Source organism: Otolemur garnettii, unplaced genomic scaffold (genome assembly GCF_000181295.1).
Source record: "Otolemur garnettii isolate 467f Iridium unplaced genomic scaffold, OtoGar3 scaffold00128, whole genome shotgun sequence".
Taxonomy (NCBI): domain Eukaryota; kingdom Metazoa; phylum Chordata; class Mammalia; order Primates; family Galagidae; genus Otolemur; species Otolemur garnettii.
The window spans coordinates 203,653-227,251 of NW_003852523.1; the positions used below are offsets into that span (position 1 = coordinate 203,653).

The window sequence follows — 23,599 nt, forward strand, 5'->3', positions numbered from 1 at the left end:
CCTTCCCAGGGATGTCAGCTCCTTCTCAGGGATGTCAGCCCCTTCCCAGGGATGAGAGCCTCTTCCCAGGGATGAAGGATCCTTCCCAGGATGAGAGCTCCTTCCCAGGGATGAATGAGAGCCTCTTCAAGGTGGGGTCTCCATGGGCTGTGTCTACTGCTGCACCCACAGCTCCCACAAGGGGGCCAGTTATTCAGGGGGCACTTGGTAAACATCTACTGAAGGAAGACAGAGAAACAGGAGGCTGGGAGGGGAGGAGCAGGGCTTTCTCCGACGGTGGAGCCCACGGTAAGGCAGTGTGAATGTGTGCACCTGTGTATATACCCACATGTGTGCACTTATGAGAACATGTGTCCATACATGAGGACATGTGTCCATGCAAGTATGTGTATGTGTTTACCCATGTGCTATAGTGTGTGCATGTGTTTACCCATTGCTATAATGTGTGCATGTCTTTACCCATGTGCTATAGTGTGTGCATGTGTTTACCCATGTGCTATGTGCTATAATGTGTGCATGTCTTTACCTGTGTGCTATAGTGTGTGCATGTGTTTACCCATTGCTATAGTGTGTGCATGTGTTTACCCATTGCTATAGTGTGTGCATGTGTTTACCCATTGCTATAATGTGTGCATGTGTTTACCCATTGCTATAATGTGTGCATGTGTTTACCCATTGCTATAATGTGTGCATGTGTTTACCCATTGCTATAGTGTGTGCATGTGTTTACCCATGTGTTATAGTGTGTGCATGTATTTACCCGTGTGCTATAGTGTGTGCATGTGTTTACCCGTGTGTTATAGTGTGTGCATGTATTTACCCGTGTGCTATAGTGTGTGCATGTGTTTACCTGTGTGCTATGTGCTATAATGTGTGCATGTGTTTACCCGTGTGCTATAGTGTGTGCATGTGTTTACTCGTGTGCTATAGTGTGTGCATGTGCTTACCCGTGTGCTGTAATGTGTGCATGTGCTTACCTGTGTGCTGTAATGTGTGCATGTGCTTACCCTTGTGCTATAGTGTGTGCATGTGCTTACCCATGTGCTATAGTGTGTGCATATGTGCCCACATGCATGTGTGTAGGCATAAGGAGACTTGCATCTGAAAGGAGACGCTTTCCAGAGCCCTTAGAATAATATCCATGATAGAAATTTCAAAACTGAATTTTAGTGATGTGCAAAAGAGAGGAGGGGGAATATAAACCTCAAGGCTTGGTCCCCAGCTGCCCCAGCTGCCCCAGACAAAGGAGGAGGAGGAAGAGGGAGACATGATGGCTCAAAAGGAAGGATGTGTGAGACCCTGGCTTTGAGCTGGGAGCAGCTGTCTGAACCAATGTTCCTGCTGGGGGCAGAGCTCAAGACCCCAGTTGGGGAGAGAGACCGAGGTATGTGAATTTGAGGGTGAGGGTGATTTGGCACTCAAGATTTCTGCAGCTTAATTTTAATTCAAGAGCCAAATGGGAGCCACCTAGACTTCAGAGAAGTAAAACAGCATGATCAAAATGACAGCTGAGAACGAGACAAGCCTTAGTCAGAAGAGCAGAGACCTGTAGAGAGGCCTGCATGTCCTTCCGGTGGGGACCCTTGGCAGGCCTGGGGGTGAGGGTAGGGTGGGGGGATGGAGGGGGGAGGGGCCCTCCAGGCCTCTCTGCATTCTCCACTCTCATTCTCCACTCTCATTGATTAAACACACTCAGGAGAGGGGGATGTACCAGATGAATGGCTCCTAAAATTAAAATCCCATACATAGCTGCTTCAAATAAGGGGGGGGGGATGTACCAGATGAATGGCTCCTAAAATTAAAATCCCATACATAGCTGCTTCAAATAACTGGTTATTCAGTGAATAAACAAGTCAGCACAAGACAGTGAGTGACCAATTCTAGCTGGGAAACCATAAATGCAGTCATCAGAAGAGGGCTGAGGGGCTCCAGTTTAAGGGTGGGCCCCAGACGCAGGAGCACACGGGTCCAGAGGGGCTGACACTGCACCCTGCTTGCAGCCAGGCTTTCTTAGCACAGTTGAAGCTTTAAATTGGTTTAAGTAGCTTCATGCAATGGCATCTCTTAATTGCTGGGGATAAACCTCATGAATAAAGAAGCAGCAGTAATCTAAGAAAATTAGAAACTCACCCAAAATGCCACCTGAAACCAAGAATGGGTATTGGAAGCCATCTTGACCCAGAGGAAACAAAGCTGTTAAACTTTCTAGCTATTTCTCAGAGCAATAGAGAGTTGTGTTTGGTTTTTTAATTTTTTTCCAGTTTTTTCCTGGAGCTGGGTTTGAACCTGCCACCTCCAGTATATGGGGCCGGCACCCTACTCCTTTGAGCCACAGGCGATACCCTGTTTGTTTTGTTTTTTAGAGATGGGATAGCTCATTGCTTATTGAAGACGACAAAAGGATCACGTGACCAGCATTTTATATATTAAGTACAAGTTCTAAAAATTTAGCAAGTTCAAAACCCAGGTGTTATTGAAACTCTAAAGGTATATTCTGATGCCTGCCTTGTGTATGGCCCCACACAAACACACAATTCACGGGGGCACCCCTTTATCTGTTGATGAGATTTCCTTTTGATTTGTTAAGGGCAAGAATTGAAAAATAAATCACTTTGTTTAAAGGAAAACTGAAAAATGGAGGAGACCTAAATGTTCTCTTGTATGTGAGTAATCACTTCTAATAATTAAAACATTACTGTTGTAACCAGTTGGTCAATCTCGTGATTATCACACTACAGTATGTGTATTCATGCAATCATGTTTCTGAAGCATTTACTACATGCCAGATGCAGTGCTAGGTAGACACAGAATTCATCAATTCATTTAAAAATATTTCTTGAACACTAACTACATGCCTACCAAGTATTTGCTAGACACTGGCAAAGAAATATGAAGACAAATAAGGTGCGTTTTCTATTTTTCTGGAGCTACAATCTGGCCAAGTTCATGCAATTTTGTCCTGATCTGTAGAGAATTTAAAAGCTTGGGATCATAACTTCTGGTAAGGCAGGCAGAAAGAAGAAAAATAAGTAGAGAGAAAAAGTAGAGCTAATGACAAGTAGAAAGATGTCCAGAGATTTGGGAGACCTATGAACACAAATCGATGGCAGACACCATCTGGAGCCAACCGGGCACAGAGGTGAAGAGTGTGATTTCAAAGCACAGGGCTGGGTGTGGGGCTCACACCTGCCATCCCAGCACCCTGGGAGGCCCAGAGTTTGAGACCAGCCCGGGCAACTTGGTGAGGCCCCTTTCTCTGCCAAACAAAACAAAACAAAAAACAAAAATGTAGCTGGCAGCCTTGCTCACAGAGTGAGATGCCAATTCTAAAATAATAAATGAATGAATGCATGAACAAATAAATGAATAAATAAAATGAATTTAAAAAATTGAAAAGCACAGCTCAAGTTGCTGTTAGTTTTGACACAGGCTCTACTGAGCAGCATAATAAATTGCAGCCTTGTGTTTTTGCCCAATTTTAAATTCGGTTGCATTATAAAGGAACAACAGAGCAGCTTCCAAAGGCTGAAATATTCCTCTATAGCCTAGCAAATGTTCAACAACGACGCGGCCATCTAGGGCAGACAGATTAGAACTGGCTTCATGCAACGGCATCGGTTTAAGAAATTATTAGGACAACAGGAACTGAGTGGTCATCTTTCAGAGGTTCAAACGGATCCAGGTGACAACTCTAGGAACAAAATCCAAACTTTAAAAAAGTACTAATCCAACAATATGAACAAGTTGCCATCAGAAAGACGCTTCGAACCTTTAATTATTTAAAGGCCAGCACAAAGGGGACAGTCATTTAGCGTAGAAGCCCATTTATGCTCTAAATCACATATGAAGGGGAAACGCTGACCGTGTTCTCCTGGGTCGGAGCACAAAGTACTAAGCTGGTGACACGTGATGGGGGTGGCTGCCTTCCAGGATTTCCATGGCCATGGGAGGAAATTAAAAGCAGGAAGGCAGGGGAAGGCGGCAGCACACCTGGAGTCCCTGTGGGGTTCTGATAACCATGCCCTAGAGACAAGGACAGAAAGGACTCACACTGCTGGAACTTTCTCTGCAGCCCCCTCGCCTGTCTCAGCCCCATTCTGCCATGCCCACATGTACCCATTTTCCAGATGCAGCAGCTGAAGCCCAGTAGAGTTAGATAACGTGCCACCACCCTCATCATCTCCTCTCTGTCCCCTTTAACTTTCAACTGAACAGCCACCAAAAGCCACGGCAGTTATCCTGCCTTTTTCTGCATTTGCCTTGCATATAAATGCCAATTACACCACAAAACCCCACAAAAGTTGAAATAAAAACACCCACAAATAACAGCTCCTCCTTCTCCCTGAGGAGGGAGACAGAAAGAAAATGAAGGAAGCCGTCATTCTACGCTACATGCTGCCTGCGTCTCAAGTCAGTTTGGAGGATTATTTTCTGGATAGACAATTCTTATCTTATATATTTTTATGCATTTATAAGGCTCATTTCACCTGGGCCTTATGCCATAAAAACCCAAGAGAATGGCTGTAATTCAAAAATGAAGGTAAAGATTTAAAATGGAATCAATACCATGGTTCAGAAAAATGGGTAAAATGAGAATGAAATGGAATGCAGTGAGATTGGACAAGTCAGTCCACAAGAAGGGAAAGTGGGCGGGCAGCTATTTCAGGGTGAAAAAGGAAAAGCAAAGCGATCCTTCCAATGAACCACGACTGACCACCGGACACCGGGCCCAGCCTGAAGATGTGTTTCATTTGGATCCTTCCAATGAACCACGACTGACCACCGGACACCAGGCCCAGCCTAAAGATGTGTTTCATTTGGATCCTTCCAATGAACCACGACTGACCACCGGACACCGGGCCCAGCCTGAAGATGTGTTTCATTTGCTCTGTACAAAGGCTTCCAAATATCTAAGCCCACACTAAAAAACCCCAGCTTCCATATAAAACCAAAATTTCTGCCTTCTCTTAAAACTGGCCTATACTGGGCCCCTGTTTCCACTTGAGATCAGGGGGCAGCCTTTTCCCATCGACAGCTCTGGGCTCTGCCACTGGCCACATCTCTGTCACCCCTGGGATCTGCTTCCTGAAGTCCTCACCAGGCCCTGCAGACCTGAGAACCTCAGTCTCATTCACCAGTTGAAGCCCAAATGACCCGCTTGCCTAACAGTAGTCAGTTGCTGGCCTGCATGTGTCCACGTCCCAAACACTGGCTACTGGTAAGATAGCTCTCCTTTTAAAAGCCTTTGGTGCAGCAATTTAAACAGACAGCTGGGACGTTTTTGCCACTCATCTGTCTGTGAGGGGTGTCCTTCTCTTGATCTGGGCTCCCTGCACACGGTGACTGCTTTTGCAACAGAACATGGCAGAAAAGATGCTGTGTCACTTCAGGGCCCAACCTGAAGAAACTGCCAGTTTCCACAGACTGTGTCTTGAGGAACTGAGCCTCCATGCTGTGAGGATGCTCGAGCCACCTCGTGGAGGTGGCTACACAGAGCAGACACAGCCACATCCCTAAGCGAGCCTCCCACTTGCTGTCCCCAGTAGGCCCTAACTAAAGTTCAGATTCAGGAACAAAATAGTGACTGCTGGTGTTTTAAGCCAACGACCTTTGGAAGGTTTGTTGTGTAGTAATCAATAAATACAAGCCTCTCGGTCTGAACACCCAGATGGGCTCTCCTAGCCCACAAGTGTGAATGGGGAGGGCACGGGTGGGCCCTGGTGAGGGTCCCTGGGCTGCCCCGCTCACCTGGCCGATGTGCCTTTGGAACTGCCATGTTCATCACTCGCCCTCCATCCTGAGGTTTGGGGGGAGACGCAGTGAACCTGCAGATCCCCGATTCTGAAGGGGTGCTGGAGGTCAGACTGTCCGTGTATTCGTTTGTCCCTGCCGTCAATTGCTCGGACGACGTGTCTGAGATGAAGCACTCCGTGATGGTGAACTTGGCGTGCCTCAGCTGCTCTTCCATCTTGGCGTGCTCGTAGGCCCTGGCCAGTTCTTCGTAAGTGGACGAGGCACTTTCTGTGGAGACCATGCTGCTTCTCGCTCGATCTACACCACGAGGAGGAAGAACAGAGGTGATGAGTCAGCGGCATCAGTTTGGACCAGCTGGATGACCCTTTCTGGCTGCTGGCCATTTCCTCCAGATCACTGTGGGACCTGGCAGGAGCGCTGGCTTTTTGTCAGTGGCCTCTGCCCTTGCTGCTCTGCGGTCAGCTTCAGAAGCCTCAGCAAAGTCAGCTCAGTTAGATTTGTTTCAGCTGGCTCACTGGAATCAGATGTCCTCAGCCTGACATAAATAAGTAATGCATCTTCCTTTAAAAATTCTGCTTTTAGTGAAAACAGTTGGGGACGTGATACAATGAGCTGCAGGTGCCCTGCTCTGCTCTGAACTGCAGACCAGCCTGAGCCACAGCGGCTCTCTAGTCGGTGTGAATGACCTGAGCTCCACAGTCCAGCTCCTCCGAGCCCAGCTTGGGAAGGAAGATGTGATGATGCTTATCGAGAAAGATGTGACCTGCTGTGGAGGTTGGCCACGAGCAGAATGGGCCTCAACCCCTGGGCCTCTTTTGTTGTTGACACCCTTTCTGGGGATGAGTAAACAGCCAGGACAAAAACTGGTGCCAGCCCGCCTTTGAACTGGGCCACATCATCTTGGCCAGAGAGAGCTTTGCATTTTAAACCCACTGAACAGTTCTGAAGGCACCTCTGTGGCATTCTGAGACTCTGCTCTAAGAAATAAGAGCCACAAAAATAAACCCTCAGGGCTATGCTCTGCCCTTGGAACACTGTTTTTGAAGTGTATCATCAAGAACAAAAGAAAATGAGTATTAACATTTCCTACAGCTATTAGGTTCAGATATAATTTCTTTTCAAAATTTAAAGGGGGGGGGGTGAGGTGGTTGGCACCCCAGTGCTATTCTTAGGGCTTGTCTTCTCTGTGCAATGAAATCGTGGTGGTTGATGGCACAGCCTAGATGACTTACCTTATAATCAACCCCTGTTTAATTGTCAAATGGATCAGCCCATGTTCCCTATAGAGGGTGCTGTGACCTCGTCATGCAACTTCAAGTACAGTGTCTTAATCCTGGAGAGGGTGGGGGTGAGACGCCCTCACAGCGTAATCAGCACTTATTGCCATTGTGTGGGTGAAAATGTAAAAATATCTCTATTTCTCCCACTGGGGTAGGGCCTGAGAGGAGAGAGAGCAGCCCAGGTCTGAGGTTCAAGGTACCTGCAGGTAGACACGGTTTGGTTTCATTTGGCAGAGTTCACTGGGCCCTGTATGAGGTGAAGGCTCTACGATTATGTTTAAGAATTTGAAGGGGCCGTCTCAGAGAGAGGTGGCGGAGGTGGAGGAAAGGAAGCCCTCTCTCTCCTGCTCCCAGGAGCGTGTGCTGTGGGCAAGGGCCAGGCTGGGGCCATGCAGGTCCCTAGGGGCCGAGGCAGGAGTTTGCGTGCAAAGTCTTACCTGTGTCCTGTGAGGGGCTGACGCTGTAGCTGTCGCTCTCCTTGTCTACCGACCCCGCTGCCCTGGGCGTGGGCAGCCTCCAGTCCGTGGTGAGCGTGTGCGCAGAGATGGTGGGGTGGGGTCTGTTGAGCGTCCACTGGCTGGCATAGCGGTTTCGCGTCGTGGGCCCTGCCTTTGCATTCCTCCTGGTGGTGGGATCTGTGGACAGCCAAGACTCGTGTCTGTCTTTGTCTCCAGAGCAGTGTGGCTGGCGGGCAGCAGGCATTCAGGGCAGCACTGCCCACTCAGCCCTCCAACCCCCAACCCTCAGCCCTCCTTGACTTTCCCACTGCCAGGTGTCCCAGAAACATTCATCTGATACTTTAAGCATTTAAACCATCAGGTAGGAGAAAGAACACTGTATTTGGGTTCAGAAGTTATAGATCAGAGCCTTGCTCTTGGTGCTTAATAATTTTGTGACCCCATATAAATTTGCTGGGAATGACCGTCTCCTGCAAAACAAGGGCCCTCTCCCAGGTGTGTCCTGACACAGCCTCTTCCTAAAAGTCTTCCTCCTTTAAGAGTTGCTGTGAACGATCACGTTCCCTTGCAAGGTCTATTCGTGTCCCAACCCCAGTAGCTCAGATTGTGATCTTATTTGGATTGTGATCTCCATTGTCGATGGAGTTAGTTAAGATGAGCTAACCCCAGAATAGGGTGGGCCCTGCTAATGAGACTGGTGTCCTAATAAGTAGAGGGGACAGGTGTGGGCTGTGGGGCTGTGGAGAGCCACAGGAAGTGTTATAGCTGCAAGCAAATAAGTTTCAGCTCCTCAAAGCCTGAAGCCCAGCAGTTTCCAATACTTGATTACAGAAGCTTTAGGAAGCGAATGCAGGTTTCTCCTGGTCACTGTGAGCTCATACTCACTGTTCCAGTTCTGACTGCTGTAGTCACAGAGTTGGAAGCTCAGAGAGCAGAGGGACCCTAGTCTTTTGTGCACTCGGCCAGCACTTTGCATGTGGTAGTGCACCTCTGCAATGGAAGTGCAGAGATGCCTGGATTGTGTAAAATGCAGAGCAAAGGTTAAGCTGATTCCAGATGAGTTTTACTTTCTCCAGCTCTGGAGCCAAAGGCAGCAAGGGGGCCCAGTGGACCAAGGCTACAGCTCAACACTTTGGGGACCTAAGAGGAAGTTGCTCTACCCGCAAAGGATGTTGGACACTGGAACGGGCCTCAACATTGCCTGTTCTGGAACTCTGTGGAAAACAGGACGGGCTCAGTTACCTGGAATGATTTTCCTGGGGCTTTAGCCTAAAGGTAACCTAAAGTTCTAGATGGGTCTTTGCCACCTTTGAATTCTCTGCTTCTCAAAGAGGAATTTTATGCAGTTATCTTTCAAAAGGGTCTGGCCACTTCTAAACACAGCAGTCTGTATTCACCACTCAGCTGTTGTGAAGTTTCAAAGCAGCCAAACCCAGAGCACCAGCCTACAGTATTATTCTGCTGACTACTTGTTTATGTGTCCTCAGGAGCCTGGGTGACTCTCCAGGGTGGGGCTCCTGGTTTTCCTCTAAGCCTACAGTGATCCAAGGCTTAGCAGCCCAGAGATGAGGTGGTAGGAAGGAAACGCAGGCCTTCTGCCTTGCAGCCCAGATTGTGCCGGTTACTCGCCATATCGGCTCCATCCCGGGCATCTAAGTTTTCTAGTGCAGTGTCTGCCTGACACCAGCTTGTTTATAATTCCCTGTCGGAACATGAGAAGCTGACACTGGGAAGGGATGAAATGTCTTTCTTTGTAAATAGAGTTTTTTTCCTTGCAAGGTTCTAGTTATTATACTTTGAACCAAATCCATCATTTTATGATGCTGGAGAGGGTTGTTAAGGTTGCAGTCAAACAGATATCTTGTAAGATTTCGTGGGTCATCAAAATACTCAGCCTCCTCGCGTATTCTCTGGGGCATTGAGTTGAAGGCACATTTCATCTCTTACTTGCAAAATTCCACAGAAGACTTCACTGGAAGATTGGGGTTTTCTTTTTGCCTTGATTAGAATGTAAATGAGCCGTGCCCAGCTCTCTACACAACAGGGTGTGAATGATAATCATGTTGCTTTTCTGAAATGCCAGGAGAGAGGTCCTCAAAGAGATAGAAAACATTATTATGGGCAGGAGGCTAAATGTCTTCCAGGCACTATCGACTTTGTAAGTGGAGCTCCTTATTTAAATGCTAATGAATCTTTTCTAAGAAATTACCCAAATCCTTACATAAGTTTCAAGGGTTCTCATTTTTATCCTTCTTTAAGTTTCTTGCAAAGGTAACTGTGGATCACTGAGCACGTTTGCCCCTGGTGTGGATATCTGGGGGGTCAGGGGCCTTACTAGTCACACTTCAGGAATATGATTATTTCCTTACATACCCCGAGACCCTCACCTGTGCAGCCCCCCTTCCCCCCCAGCTCAGCCCCCTCCCGTGGTGGAGCAGAGATCTTCACTTCCTGTCTCTTTCCTAATTGAGACCACTACTCTATTTGGAAAATTCCCTGGGAATGTTGCACAGTCTACATTCAAAGCCTGAACTCTTCTCAAGTTAATTTTGTTCATTATCTCTTTTTCTTTTCCAGATGAGGACAGTTTTACCAGTGGCCTGATAATGTTGAAAATATAGGTCATGATACGAGTTTCCTGAACCACAGCCTGGAGGCCTGCTCTGCACTAAACAGGCAGAGAGTTAAAATTGTCTCAGCTTGTAGAATGCTGGGGTACTTGACACACTTCTTTAAGAATCAGGTTTTTGGAGCCATTGTTTTGTACCTGAGCTGAACTCTGTTCTAGGATCGCTCCTGAGATAGCAGCTAAAATAAAATTTCTGCTTGGATTCCACTGGGTAGGCTACTTGTGTAACTCACTACCAGTGGTTCTTAACCTGTGGGTCATGACCCCTTTGTAACTCTGAAAATACATGCTGCATTTCAGATATTTACATTATGATTCATAACAGTAGCAAAATTACAGGTATTAAGTAGCAATGAAAATAATTTTATGGTTGGGGGCCACCACAACCTGAGGCACTGTATGAAAGGGCCGTGGCATTGGGAAAGCTGAGAACTGCTGCTCTAGCCCATCTACTAAGCAAATTAATGCTGGGATTAAGGGCCCTGCACAGAAAGGGTTTTGTTGGGCTTGTCCACATTCTAATACAAATAAAACTTCACGATCAAGCATCATGCTTGCTAAACGGCTGATCCGTTAGAGGGTAAGTGATATAAATAGTTCTTGGCCTCTCAACACGGGGTCTGGACATGAATTAAGCTTCTGCCCATTGAATCAAATTATTTTAATTATCCTGAATTTGGGATAAGAAAGGATTTTGTGGATAATACAGTTACAAAACATGTCATGTGCACTGTGATCATGATACTCATCTGCTTTCATTCTGCTGCGGGTTCTCGTATCTCACAGAAGCTGAGGGTTCTGCTCTACAAGAGGAATTGCCCCATATGGAGGATGCAACTGGCAGATGTGAACATTCCCCACTTAACCACCAACCACCACACACCGATGCTGGACGCAGTCCTTCTACACCAACCACTTTCTCCTAGGACTCTCTAGAATCATTCCGGGGGACAGACTGTGTAGTTTTTTGTCGTTGTTTGTTTTCTTTGCGAAGTCTCAACAATAAAGATTCAATCTGTGTTGTAAGCTCTTGTTATTTAATACACACAGGTGTGAAGTCTACCCTTAGTTCTGACATATCCTCTTCAGAGCATCGGCTCTGCCTCAGGCACCACGGAGTGGCTGAGGGTGACAGCTTTGGCACGAGGCGCCTGGACTGGAGGCCCATTCCCTCACTGCTCGCTGGCTGTGTAACCGGCCAAGTGATCTCATTGAATGGTCCGTGAGACTCATTCCCTGCTCCGTGAGACTGAGTGGCATCACACTCACTCAAAGCTGCTGTGAGATAAATGTGCTGCAGCATCTGGGCCCGTGGGAAGGGCTCAGTAAACCATGGCTTGCCCTGCCAGTGGTTCCTGCACAGCGCACAGCTGGCTAGGAACGAAGCACACTGGATTTTTAGGTGAAGAGGGAGGCGGGAGATTAGTGTAGTTGTTCTCAACCTTCTAATGCTGAGAACCTTTAACACAGTCCAAAGGGGTTGTGACCCACAGATTGAGAACCAATGATTCAGTGGGTTGAACAGGAAGGCTGTGGATTCAATTTGGAGGTTTAACAGAAAAATACCTATTAAAAATCACAAAACTAGATGTTAGGGAATGTTTGTGATGCAGAAAGGAACTGGATCACAGAGGTACTAAGAACGGAGCTGCGGCCTATTCATTTCCCAGCTCAGTGCTATGTATACCCGAGTGCTTAGTAAATGCTCTCTCCACGAGGGGATGAAGGACAACTTCCAGGTAAATAAGACCAAAAATATTCAAGACTAATACTTATTATTTCGTATTTAGCCCTCCAAGCTAAGGTCCTGCAGGGCGTCTGGCAGAGGCTATGCAGGAGTTGAAAGAGACACCTCTGACGGGGGAGGGCCCATGAGTGCCCAGATGGCCAGGGATCTCCTGAGACGGAGGGCAGAGCGGAATGAACTGATTGTCCACGTCCTGCTTAAACTAGTCAACGTCCTTTCTTTTCTATTCCCGTTGCTCAGCTGTCCGATTGATAGTTGATCAGTATTGATTTACTGAACGCCTACTGTGTGTCAGACGCCTGGGCCTGCGTTGGGGATAAGGACACAAAGGGAGCCCCAGTTTCAAGTGCCATCCCAATCTGCAGGACAGACAGGGAAGTAAGTGCCACTGCAGACACAGCCCAGGGTGTGTTTTCACACACGACACAGACAAATGGCAAATTGTCGCCATTTCTCCCATCCTCATAAGAATTGGTTGCAACCCTTTGGCAAAATAATGAAATGCTTAGAAACATAACTTGTATGTCACAGTCATTCTAGGGTATAAACAACGTATTTTAGATACACTTCTTAAAAATAAAGAATTCCTGCAGTGATGACAGTTCTAACATATCACATAGAACAATAACATCTTTTGAGCTGAGAAAACAGAGACTGTGGATGAATCTCTGCAAATCTGCCAAACTGCAGAGAGAAGGACCGGGTCCCTGAGAGGGCGCTAACACACTGTAACACCCTGGTGGAGGGGACGCTCTGGGCACCAGAAGTGAGTCAGGGACCGGGCTACAGAAGGCTCATGGGTTCCAGCCCCCTGAAGCTGCCACGGGGCCAGTCCTCCTCCACTTCGAGTTCTAAGTCAGAAAGGGAGTGTTGTCAGTCCCTCATGCTGTGCTACTAGAGGGATATTTGATGGAAGGATGATCCCGTGGAGGTTTTACCAATCCGGAGTGTCCTGCAGATGCCAGATGAATAACCTCATTTGGGGGGCAGGGGAGAGCCAGAGACAGACGCGCGCATTGGGCAGCTGTGCCGAGGGTGGTGGACCTTAGACAGTGGAGTTCATTACAAAGGAAAGAGACCTTGTGCTCGAAGCTGTTGTGTTGCCGGGTGACCATCCGCTACCCCAGGAGAGCCTCCGTCACTCTCAGAATGACGTGCACACGGTGATGCAGGCTCTGAGGGCCTACACAGAGGGGACAGCTGTGTCTCTGTCTCGGCCCTGAGCACTTTCCTGCCTCTCCACCCACAACACCCAGGGAACCTTGGGAGCTTTTTACTTCTGTCCCCCCCCCCCCCCCCAATCCTGGCAAGCTGGCTGTGGTCTTGGTCCACATCTGTCTCTCAATGGATGTCTTCCCAAATGACTCAGATCTGTGGCAGCACCCCCCTAACAGCCCCAGTACTCTGCTGATTCATCATCACTTCATTCTATCCTACTTTTATCTAATATTTATGGAGAAATAAAAAATACTTCAGTCCTCTGTGCAAAGTCCACCTTTCCCTGTTGGAATGAGATGAACGTCTTCCAGCATCTTATGCATGTTGGATTCCGACCACGGAGCCCTGAGCCACCTGAGCAAACAGAGCCTTTCCCAGCCACCCTGGCAAGTGTACAGCCAGAGACCCACACACCTGTCCCTCCCACATGCTCCTGCCCGCCACTCACTAACCACTGGCTTACGGTCCCTGCTGTGACTCTGTTGATATGTTAAGTGTCATCAAATCAGCTTCTCACCATTCTGGGGCTCACTGTGCTGCTGGAAGTTTACCCATGCTTTGGCTTTCCTGCCTGTTCTCCTGTCCGGCCAGTCCTCCTAGCTGCCTGTGCTCCTGTGCTAACTGCTTAAGACTGGCCTCTGTGTATCTCTCTGCTGCTTGCTGATCACTGGCAGGGGAGTGGAAGGGCATGTTGCATTTTACTGAGCAGAAAGAAATGACCTGCAGGAGAAATTCTGCACAGCTGTGTCACATCCTCCTGCATCCATGGGACACATTTCTGACCTTTGGGGAAGTGCTTCTCAGAGGGGAGTCCAAACAACCAGCATCAGCATCATCCAGGGATCTGTTACAGTGCAGATTCCTGGGCCACAGTCTCTGGGATGGCATCCTGGAATGAGGGGTTGTTTTTTTTTTAGAGACAGAGTCTCACTTTATTGCCCTTGGTGGAGTGCTATGACATCACAGCGCACAGCAACCTCCAGCTCCTGGGCTTAGGCGATTCTCCTGCCTTGGCCTCCCGAGTAGCTGGGACCACAGGCGCCTGCCACAATGCCTGGCTATTTTTGTTGTTGCAGTTTGGCCGGGGCTGGGTTCAAACCTGCCACTCTCAGTATATGGGGCTGGAGCCCTACTCACTGAGCCACAGGCACTGCCTGGGATGGATACTTTAAGCAGGGACCACGGAGGGTCAGGTGCACACAGAAGGCTGCATGTGCTGCCTGACCGCCTGACCACCTGACCTGCTCTCTGTCTTCCTCCTGCCCTCCTGGCACTGTCTCCAACAATTCCCATGTGGACTGGGCCAACGGAATGTTGAAGCCAAAGATTCACCCATCCAAAAGTCAAATCCCTTCAGAGTCTGTATGATCTTTTACTGAAGGAATAGCAAAAAGTGGCTGAGAAACCCGTCTGAGCAGGGGCCTGGAGTGTGGCTGAGAAACCCGTCTGAGCAGGGGCCTGGAGTGTGGCTGAGAAACCCGTCTGAGCAGGGGCCTGGAGCAGCTGGAGGCCAGACCAGGCAGGTCGTAATGGACGTCAAAGCCCTGGGATCATTTTGTAAGAGCCCATCTCACCCACAGCCCTTTGTAGAGCTAATTCTCACTCATGCCCTGTTCATGTGCTTAGAATGTTTTATCCTATCTATCTTAGACTAGAGTGTTATCATCAGGAACATAAACAGTATAATGGTAAAAATTTGTCTTCATAAATTCTAGCTTGTCCTCAGGAGGAAGGAGGTGAGGTTAGTTAACAGGAAGAAGTCAAAGCCTTCTTTAGCATGTTTTAAAAGCATTTTTCAGGCCTCTTTGCCTACTTGCCATGGCAACGGGGTCTGTTCACTGCCTATGGCAAATGTACCTTGCTTTATAAACCTGTATCTTGCTCTTAAGCCTATCTTTCTCTTCCTCAATAAACTTTGTTTCAGGCTTGCCTGAAAATTTTTTTCAAATGAATTTTGATACTTGTTAAAGTTATTTCCTGTATGTTACAATGTCAGTTAGTAAGCAACCGGTTTGTTTCAGGAAGCCCACTGTATTACACAAATGCTTCCCAAGCTACAATTTATGAAGACAAATTTTTAACATTTTAATGTTTATGTTCCTAATGATAATACACTATTCTAAGAACATAAATTTTTGCAAAGAAAGGCAGTTAAAGTTCAAAAGCTAGACATTGAAGCTTCCAAAATGATAATAATCAGGATATCAATTTCTCACTCTTTACAAAGATTTAGGAATAATTTCAATTATGGAAAATAAGAATATCTAATTATTAAGCTTGACATACTGAGGGATTTAACCTCATTGCAGTAATTAATTTCCATATATTAGGGATGCAAATATTAATCTAGAGATTAATATGCAAATATTAATCTAGATTAATATTTGCATATTAATATTTGCAAAAAATAATCTCCAGATTAGCTGGAATTACAATTAATCTTTAGATTAATATTTGCATATTAATATTTGCAAAAAATAATCTCCAGATTAGCTGGAACCATAATTTTTCTGAAGTAGTGTGTTCAGGGGAAAATCATAAACTTTGAGCACAGACAGATCTACAGCTGACTCTTGGTTTCACGACTTACTATATGTACATCTTTGGCTGCTTCCCTGACTTCTCGGAGACTCAGTTTGACATCTGTAAAACAGGGTCTATCATCTCTACTTTATGAACACACATCGTATTGGGTCGTTGCCAAGAATATATATGGCACATGGTCCTTCTGGTTCATACAGAGACACACACTAATGTTAAATACCTTCCCCCTTTCCTCTGTTGCCTAAATTAAAAAAATTAAATTGACTTGAAATTTCTAGCACTTTTCTTAATATACCAATACCAAGAGTTATTGACTTCACCTGACATAATTTTAATCGCAGCTAAGATCAGACAATAAAAACTCATCATCCCAATTACAAACATTATGGTACCTATTTGTTTCTTAGGCACAGGCCTGAAAAGCCCCACGGTTTTGTTTGACGGGGACAGAATGTTAATATATCTTCGGCATTGATAACACACACACATTTTAAATGTTGACCACTCACTTGTTCCTGGCCGAGCATCTGAAACATCCACTAAGGGCCCAGTGGCCTGAGACACAGATTGGTAATGGACCGTGTGGGTGACCGTCAGGGACTTTTGCTTCGCTGCCTCTCCAAAGTCGGCATCTGTTAACAGGACTGTGGAGCGGTCATCTGCAGAACAGGCGGACACAGAAACAAACACGATTATCCCCTTTGAGTTACTGCTCATAACAATAGCAATTAGGGCCTCCTCGAAAGCAACAAAGATGAGTCCAAGTTCAAGGCTGCCTCAGTGTTACCCTAGAGTATGACAAACAGAGGCTGATGCGTAGAGTGGACGTCTGGAGCATGAGCTGGGAATGGTGGTGGACATGAAGAGAAGGCACTCTGCTCTCTGGGCTCCGTCTCTTGTCATGAACCAAACATTGATCTGAGGAGCCTCGCTGTGGTACTGCCTTTTAATAGAGCTTTGGATTTATGTGTCTGTCAAAAGCTCATTTGAGACACAGTCACCCCCCAGTGACAGGCTGCCAATCCAAATGGGTCCCTGTTTGCAGCTGTGGGATGACGCCACTGCAGAGAGCTCCATCCTGGGCTGGCCTCTCACTCGGAACTTGGCACATGTTTGGAGGGGACAGAATAACATGGGAGAAAAGCCCCTTCCAGTGCCGGCTCCTCTCTGGGCGCTCCTTCTCATCCCAGCTCCCGTGAGCTCCCGTCTCTAAAGTGGGAGCATCTCCTAAAGTGACCCCCCGTCAGGTTTTCAAGGCCTGGGTGGGGCAGGCCCCTGAAGGTGGGAGAGGCGGGAGTCGGGGTTCAGGTGGAGTTCGAGCGTTTTCCTGCGGGGAGGAGCAGCTGCTTGAGCAATGCCATTATTTGGCTGTGAGGATTTTCATTACTTTGTTGTGATACTTTTCAGTTTTGTCAGAGCTTTTTGACTCCCAGGGAAACTTTGGTTAGGAGACATGGAGTCTTCCTAAATTTACAGGGACTGCCGCTCAGGATGTGTCCCCTGCGTGTATCAGCCAGCGGGACTGTGCCACAGCCTGCCCTGACCCCACAGCAGGGATGTGAAAGTCGTAAACAGCCGGCGAGGCTGCTGTTCCCAAAAAAGGCTCTGAACAGAATGAACCCTACAAAATCCAATTACTCAAGCTCTGGCAGGAAAGGAAAGCCTCTTGAAGTCAGAATAAAATTTCTTGGCAGAGAGATGGGAGATGGCTGCCAAGATGTCTGCCAGCCTCCCAGAGCCCAGCGTGGGCTGCAGTGCAGGTGGCACCACGGCAGGCACTGGGGCTGGGGTGGAGCTTCAGCCTTTCAGTCGTCACCTGACCCCGGAGAGAGGGTTCTGCCTCTCTCCAGTTTCTCACGGTGGACTGGACCTGGCTCCAGGGCCACATGTCCACATTTGTCTTTCACTAATAATGTGGGTGCACTGCAGTTTCTAGAAGGTGGCCCCTGCGGGAGTGCGCCAGCTGACCTGAGGGCTGGGTTATGCACTTTCACTGGGAAATTCGGCTGTCAGGTGGTGAGGGCGGCCCTTCGTTCTGGCTGAGATTAATGTCCCTCTAATACTGGATTCTTGTAGTCAGAGCCCAGAGTGTTTCAAAGCACCACAGTTTAGCTTCCCCAATAATTAGAAAATGCCATCAAGCAACTGTCAGGCGTCACCAGGAGGTAAATCACTCTTAGTGGGGGATGGTCCTGAGAGGACTGCATCTGTAACCAATGGTCATTGTTCCATACCGAAATGACTGACAGGCTTTCTCTGGTGTTAGGCCAGCAAGGACCAGGTCTTGGCAGCCCACGTACCACTCACAGCATCCATCCAGCTGTCTATTTTAACAGCCTTCTATAGAATTATGAGAAAATCTAATGAATGGATTTATTTATTTATTTAAGGAGAATTTTATTTTAATTAATTAATTAATTTTTTGAGACAGAGTCTCACTATGTTGCCCCTGGTAGAGTGCTGTGGCATCATAGCTCACAGCAACCTCAAACTCTTGGGCTTAAGCCATTCTCTTGCCTCAGCCTCTCAAGTAGCTGGGACTACAGGCACCTGTCACAATGCGTGGCTATTTTTAGGTTGCAGTTGTCATTGTTGTTTAGCAGACCCGGGCTGGGCTCGAACCCTCCAGCCTCGGTGCATGTGGCTGGTGCTGTAACCACTGTGCTACAGGTGTCAAGCCTAATGAATGGCACTTAGCAATATGTTATGGTGGGACCATTGTGGTTCCATTGTGACTTCCACAGATTACGTGACCTCTACATCTCAGTGGCAAAAGTAACAACTTTTCACATGCTGCTTGGAAGGGTTAAATTAAAGCACAAGCTCAAAGCTGTGGCTTATAACAGCACATGGTCAACGGAATTACATTTTGATTTTCGAGCTTGTGTTTCAATGCCCAATCTACTGAGTGAAACAAAGGATTCCAGGCTTACCTCCGAAAATGAAAATGTATTCAAAAGCAAAGCGTGGTGCCTCCCCCTGATGTGAGCAAGCTAATGAGATCGTATGCACTTGAGGGCAGGCCGTGCCTCCTCACACAACGTGGGTGCTAAGTACTGAACTGAAATCAGTAGACTGGGGGCACATTGGACTTGATGAACCTTTCCCTAGGTGCTGCTGTGCCCGTAGCAAGTGTGAATCCAGCCAGGGCAGCCCAGGCTTTAGAATTTAGGAGCCATAAGGCTAAGACATCTCCACTGGCAGGTGGAGCAGGAGAGGGAAGATGGAGGAGGCCCTCTGCCCAGATGGCCTCTTAGTCCCAGAAGGAGGGGGCTCGGGTACGTGGCAGGAGTCAGGGGGGTTTATCCAGACCACCAGAAAGGGGTTGCCCAGGACAGGATGGGGTCAGCAAACATTTTCCAAAACAAAAATAGCCAACTTTGAAAGAGGCAGGCAGATCAGGCACCTGCTCCAGAGTCTGTTTCGACAGATACTGGAAAGCTCAGGGTACTTTTGAGGCAAGGGGTTCTTGGAAGTAGCCTGCTGGTGTAGAAGCAGGTGGTGACAGGGGTGATGGCATGGCAATGAAGCAGGTGGCCAGATGGGGACCCTGGCTCCGCTCCTGTCTGTGTGACCTTGGCAAACTACACAAATCTCTGTACATCTCAGTTACAAAAATAGGACCTTTTTCATATGTTAAATAAAATAATGCACATAAAAGTGCTCATGAAAGTGCGTGACATTTGGGGAGCTGTGGAGAGATGTTTGCTATTCTTCTGCTTATTATTACAATGAAAACAAAAAGTCTCTGTTTCTGGAATAGATGTGGAACAGGGTCTTTGAGTGAGAAGAGCCTGGCTGGAGTCAGTCCCCTGGGGTCTGGGTGAATGAGCCACAGAATCTCTCCAGGGCTGCTCTAAAACTGTGAAGCCAGTGAGCGGGGCGTTTCCCCAAGTGCTACGAGGGACAGGTCCCCAGGATGTTTGTGGGGTGCCAGGATGGAGGGAGGATGCTCTGTACGACGGCATCTAGTTAAGGCTGGCCTGATCAGAGTTGTGAGGAGACGGAGAGTGGGTTTCCCACCTGCACAGGCCTCTGGGATTCTGAGCATTTGTCACAGATGTTCTCCCTGCAGGGGCATCAACAAGCCCCCCCTCCCCAAAAGACCCAGCGTGGCTCGGCGTTGGGGACCTCCTGCCCAGAGGACCGCCAAGTTGCATGCAAGCAGAACCTGTAATGAGCACACTTTCAAGTGCGTATTGTTCTCCACAATAGCACCTCTCTGCCTTCTAACTTCTGTACTCACACAGCAGTCAGGACAATTGCCTGTCCAGTATTTCCACGCCCTAGGCTTGGGGCTGAGAGGGCATGTCTGCGGAAGCCACATTGCCCTGTAGCAAAGGGGGCACCTCACCGATGGTCTCCATCGTGTCTCTCTCCTCGATCAGGAGCTGAGCTCTCGGGATGTCGATGTGCATCCTCAGGGTCTGCTGCTGCTTGCTCAAGGTGTCCGACGTCCGGGTATTCTTACTGGGGACGAGATGGGGGGGGCATTAACAAATCCAGTTCAATGCGACATTGGGCCAGCTTTGTTTATCCTCTAATATTACCAATTTCTTGGGAGGAGGGCAAGGGAAAGCTACATGATATGAGATTTTTTTCTTTAATTCAAATGCTATTTATTAATATTACATTTCATCAGAATGGGAGGTTAAGAAAATACAAATTATTAATAGAGATTGATTCCATATGAATAGAACCTTTAGAAGTGCCCCATTTCTTGTGTTAAAGCTGGATGGAACAAATGAAAATGATTTCAAAACCAACAATATTTTTATTTGTCCGATGTGAGACACCACAAGCTCCGGCAGGGAGAAACCAGGGGCGCCAGCTGGTCGTTGGAGGGGGTTTCACTAATGGATTTGTGTTTATATCTGGTGCTGTTTTGTTTTTGTTTCAGTAACAAATCACAGACCTTGTTAGCTTCCCCGAAATTAGTTTGGTTTTCTTCACTGATAGTGCATTTTAGAAAAACAAAAATCAAAGCAATTACTGTAATAATTTTATCTCAAAATTTGTGTACCAGAAAATTGCTCAGAGAGTGAGCTGTTCTCTCAATGTAAATGAAATAGGTAGTAAACCGCCTGGTATAATCATATCCAGTCAGAGCCCGCAGTCAAAGCAACATCTCCACATTGCACAAAAATCTTAGAAGTCAATAAAGGCCTTAATTAGCAATCTATAATTAGAAGGAGAGTTGTTCCTATGTACAGGATTATAAGAGCTTACTAAATGTTAAAAAGATGTTGACAGAAACATCTTCCCAGAAGCAGCAGTCAGATATTTTAATCAATGACATAATCTATGGCATCAATAAATGCAGCTCAACAATTGTCCGCATCTGTTTTGAGGAAGATTTCTGGAGCCTAGTTCACTCCATGATGGTTGGCCTGTGTTAGTTCCTTCTGACAGAGAACAAGAAAGGGGCATCCATGCTACGTCTGAAATACTTCCCCTCCAGCCCAGCACTTCCCACGGAGCCCCAGCCTCTGCCTCCGCAGCTCTGTCTTTGTCAACGAGGACTTGCCCACCCAGTCTCCGACTCGATGATACCAAGGACAAGTTCGCTCAAACATCTCTGGTGTCTGCCTGGTGGAGCCTGTGCATGTTCTTCGTTCGAATATCACGAACACGTGCTATGAAAAAGATGCCTTCCGAGAGGTGCAACATTTCCTGCTTACAAGTTCACCTTGAACCAGATTTCTTGCTCTGCAGACAAGTAACTGGGTTATGTACCTAGATCATGCTAATTACGCAGAGCCCAGATTCAAACGTTTTGGCCTGATTTATTTTTTCACAGGGTCTCTATACTTGCTCAAATTACTAACTTAACTAACTTATTTTGTTTGTGGTTAAAAACAAAGAGAAAAGAGAAGAATGCAAAAATTCAAATACTCATATAAAAGGAAGACCATTTTGGTGGCTCGGGGGTCTGCGTTGTGTCATTTATGACGCGCTGCATTTCCACAAAAACATATGGGGAGGTACTCCTCTGGGAATATCCGAAAGATCTGTTTAGAAACTTCACTAGGGACTTGAGCTTGTCCCTGCACCAAAAATAGCAGTGTGAGCTAGTTCCTCCTCTCATCATGAATAGTTATGAGGCAGGCGGCGGCTGCTCCGTTAAACAGTGATGAGCACCAAGTCCAAGGCCACACTTCAACAACAGTGAGGGGTCTGCTCGCAGGCCCACAGGGAGGAAGGGAAACGCCGCCCACAGACCCCTGCAACCAGCTCCACACTCAGAATACGACTAAACCTCGAGACCCGGGACAATCAAAGCTGGAGGTGCCTTTCTCCTGCTCCTTGAAAGATCACAGGAAAAGGGCCCAATAAATCTTGAGCTTCCAGGGCTCATTTTTCTTCCCACCCATCACATTTGCTCTTCTGTTTGCTTAGAACATCCTCCCCGACTATTCCCTAAAGCCACGTGGCCGGTCCTTCTTGCCAGGCTGGACTCAGATCTACCCTTTAATGGAGCCAGGTCCTGCCTCCACCTGTTTTGCGCTTAATTTTTTCCTCCTCGTCACTCATTATTCTTTAGCATATTTTGAATCAATTACACGTATTTGATTGCTGAATCTTATTCACTGTCTGTCTTTCCCACTGGAATATACACTCCACAGGGGCTTTCTTCCTCTGTTCTGCTTCTTGTATTAGAACATAGAACAGCATTAGACCACAGTTGGTGCTCACGAAATACAGTTATTTGTTAAATGAATCATGTTATTTGGGGTAAGATGTGGGCTGAGTGGCATGTCCTGAATGGCTCTGCTTCAGGACAGTGGTATCCTTCTCATTCTAAAAGGGTTGAGGTCCAAACTGAGCTGTTTCATTATATTAATATTTGCTGCCATAGTTGATAATAGATTGTTATATACACTTGATCTGAGCCAAAAGGCCAAGAAAGAGTGATTGATTGTTGCATAAAGGATGACCTCCCAAAGTGATACCATTGGGTCATTAGAACAGCAGCAGACATTCTAAAAAGTTGTTTGAAGAAACCTCATTTGTGACCCCGAAAAAGAGTCTGAATGTTTCACTGTGGAAGCAAAATTGCATCTTTTGTATGGTATAGGATCATGCTAACTATGTTAGTTATTAGTAAAATGTAATTGCGGACCATCCATTTGCCATCTGGTTGTCTGATTAAAATAAGAGGGAGGGAGTGTGGCGGGTGGTTTACAAGGCAGAGTGTTTCCCAGCTCAGCCAATTTGTCCCTTGCACCCCTGCAACTCTTCACAATCTTCATATTACCTTAAGGTTTGTGGGGGTAAAAACCAGTGAAGATGTCTGTACAGTCCCTCCCCCCAGACACCATCCAGAACCTTCCTTCGTGTAGACTAACAGTCAGACTGTTAGGAAGGTAGCTTGTTCTAACACTCGAGGGACTATGTTTTACTATGTATATTAAAAAAACGCGAAGAAGAAAACAGGAGTCTTAGAATTAAAAATTTAGCAGTGCTTTAAAGACAGAACCCTGGCCTTATAACCTCTGCATTAAATAAATGATTTTAAAATGGCATTTTGTTACTTTTTTAGTATCCTTAAGAAATGTGGGTCTAAAGTTGCAAGCCAGAAATCTCAATGGCCAAAACCCAAAAGATGTTCCCATTGAAATTAATTTAAAAAATCTGCCTTTAATTTCTCATTAAAGAAAATGAACATTATAAAAGCCAGAGTATAACCTCTCCATTTGAATCCTTCTCTGCTTAAAACCAGCTCTCTTACTAATTGCTAATCCTTGGACCTTGAACATGTGTTGGTTAGATTTTTAGAGCAAGCCACTCTCACCTCTTATGAGGCTAGTATGACATTTTAAAATAACAATCTTGCTCTGACATATAAAAGGGAATCTCTATCTGGGAGTGGTGATGCAGGCTGTCTCCTCTCCGGGGTCATCTGCTTCTGTAGGAGTGGGAATCTGGAAGCCCGAAGCACAGTGATGAGAGGGGCTCCAGGATGGGT

General features: G+C 46.8%; 1 protein-coding gene across 1 annotated transcript in view; it reads right to left on the reverse strand.

Annotated features, from left to right (window-relative positions):
* Nucleotides 1-23,599, reverse strand: part of DSCAM (DS cell adhesion molecule) — a gene marked incomplete at its 5' end in the record, with an annotated part of 730,460 nt that overhangs the window by 48,448 nt on the left and 658,413 nt on the right. Inside the window, 4 exons of the mRNA XM_012810262.1 lie at nt 5,749-6,051; nt 7,472-7,669; nt 16,140-16,289; nt 19,985-20,100. Of these exons, the coding sequence (XP_012665716.1) occupies nt 5,749-6,051; nt 7,472-7,669; nt 16,140-16,289; nt 19,985-20,100 (767 nt within the window). The remainder of the gene's footprint in view (nt 1-5,748; nt 6,052-7,471; nt 7,670-16,139; nt 16,290-19,984; nt 20,101-23,599) is intronic.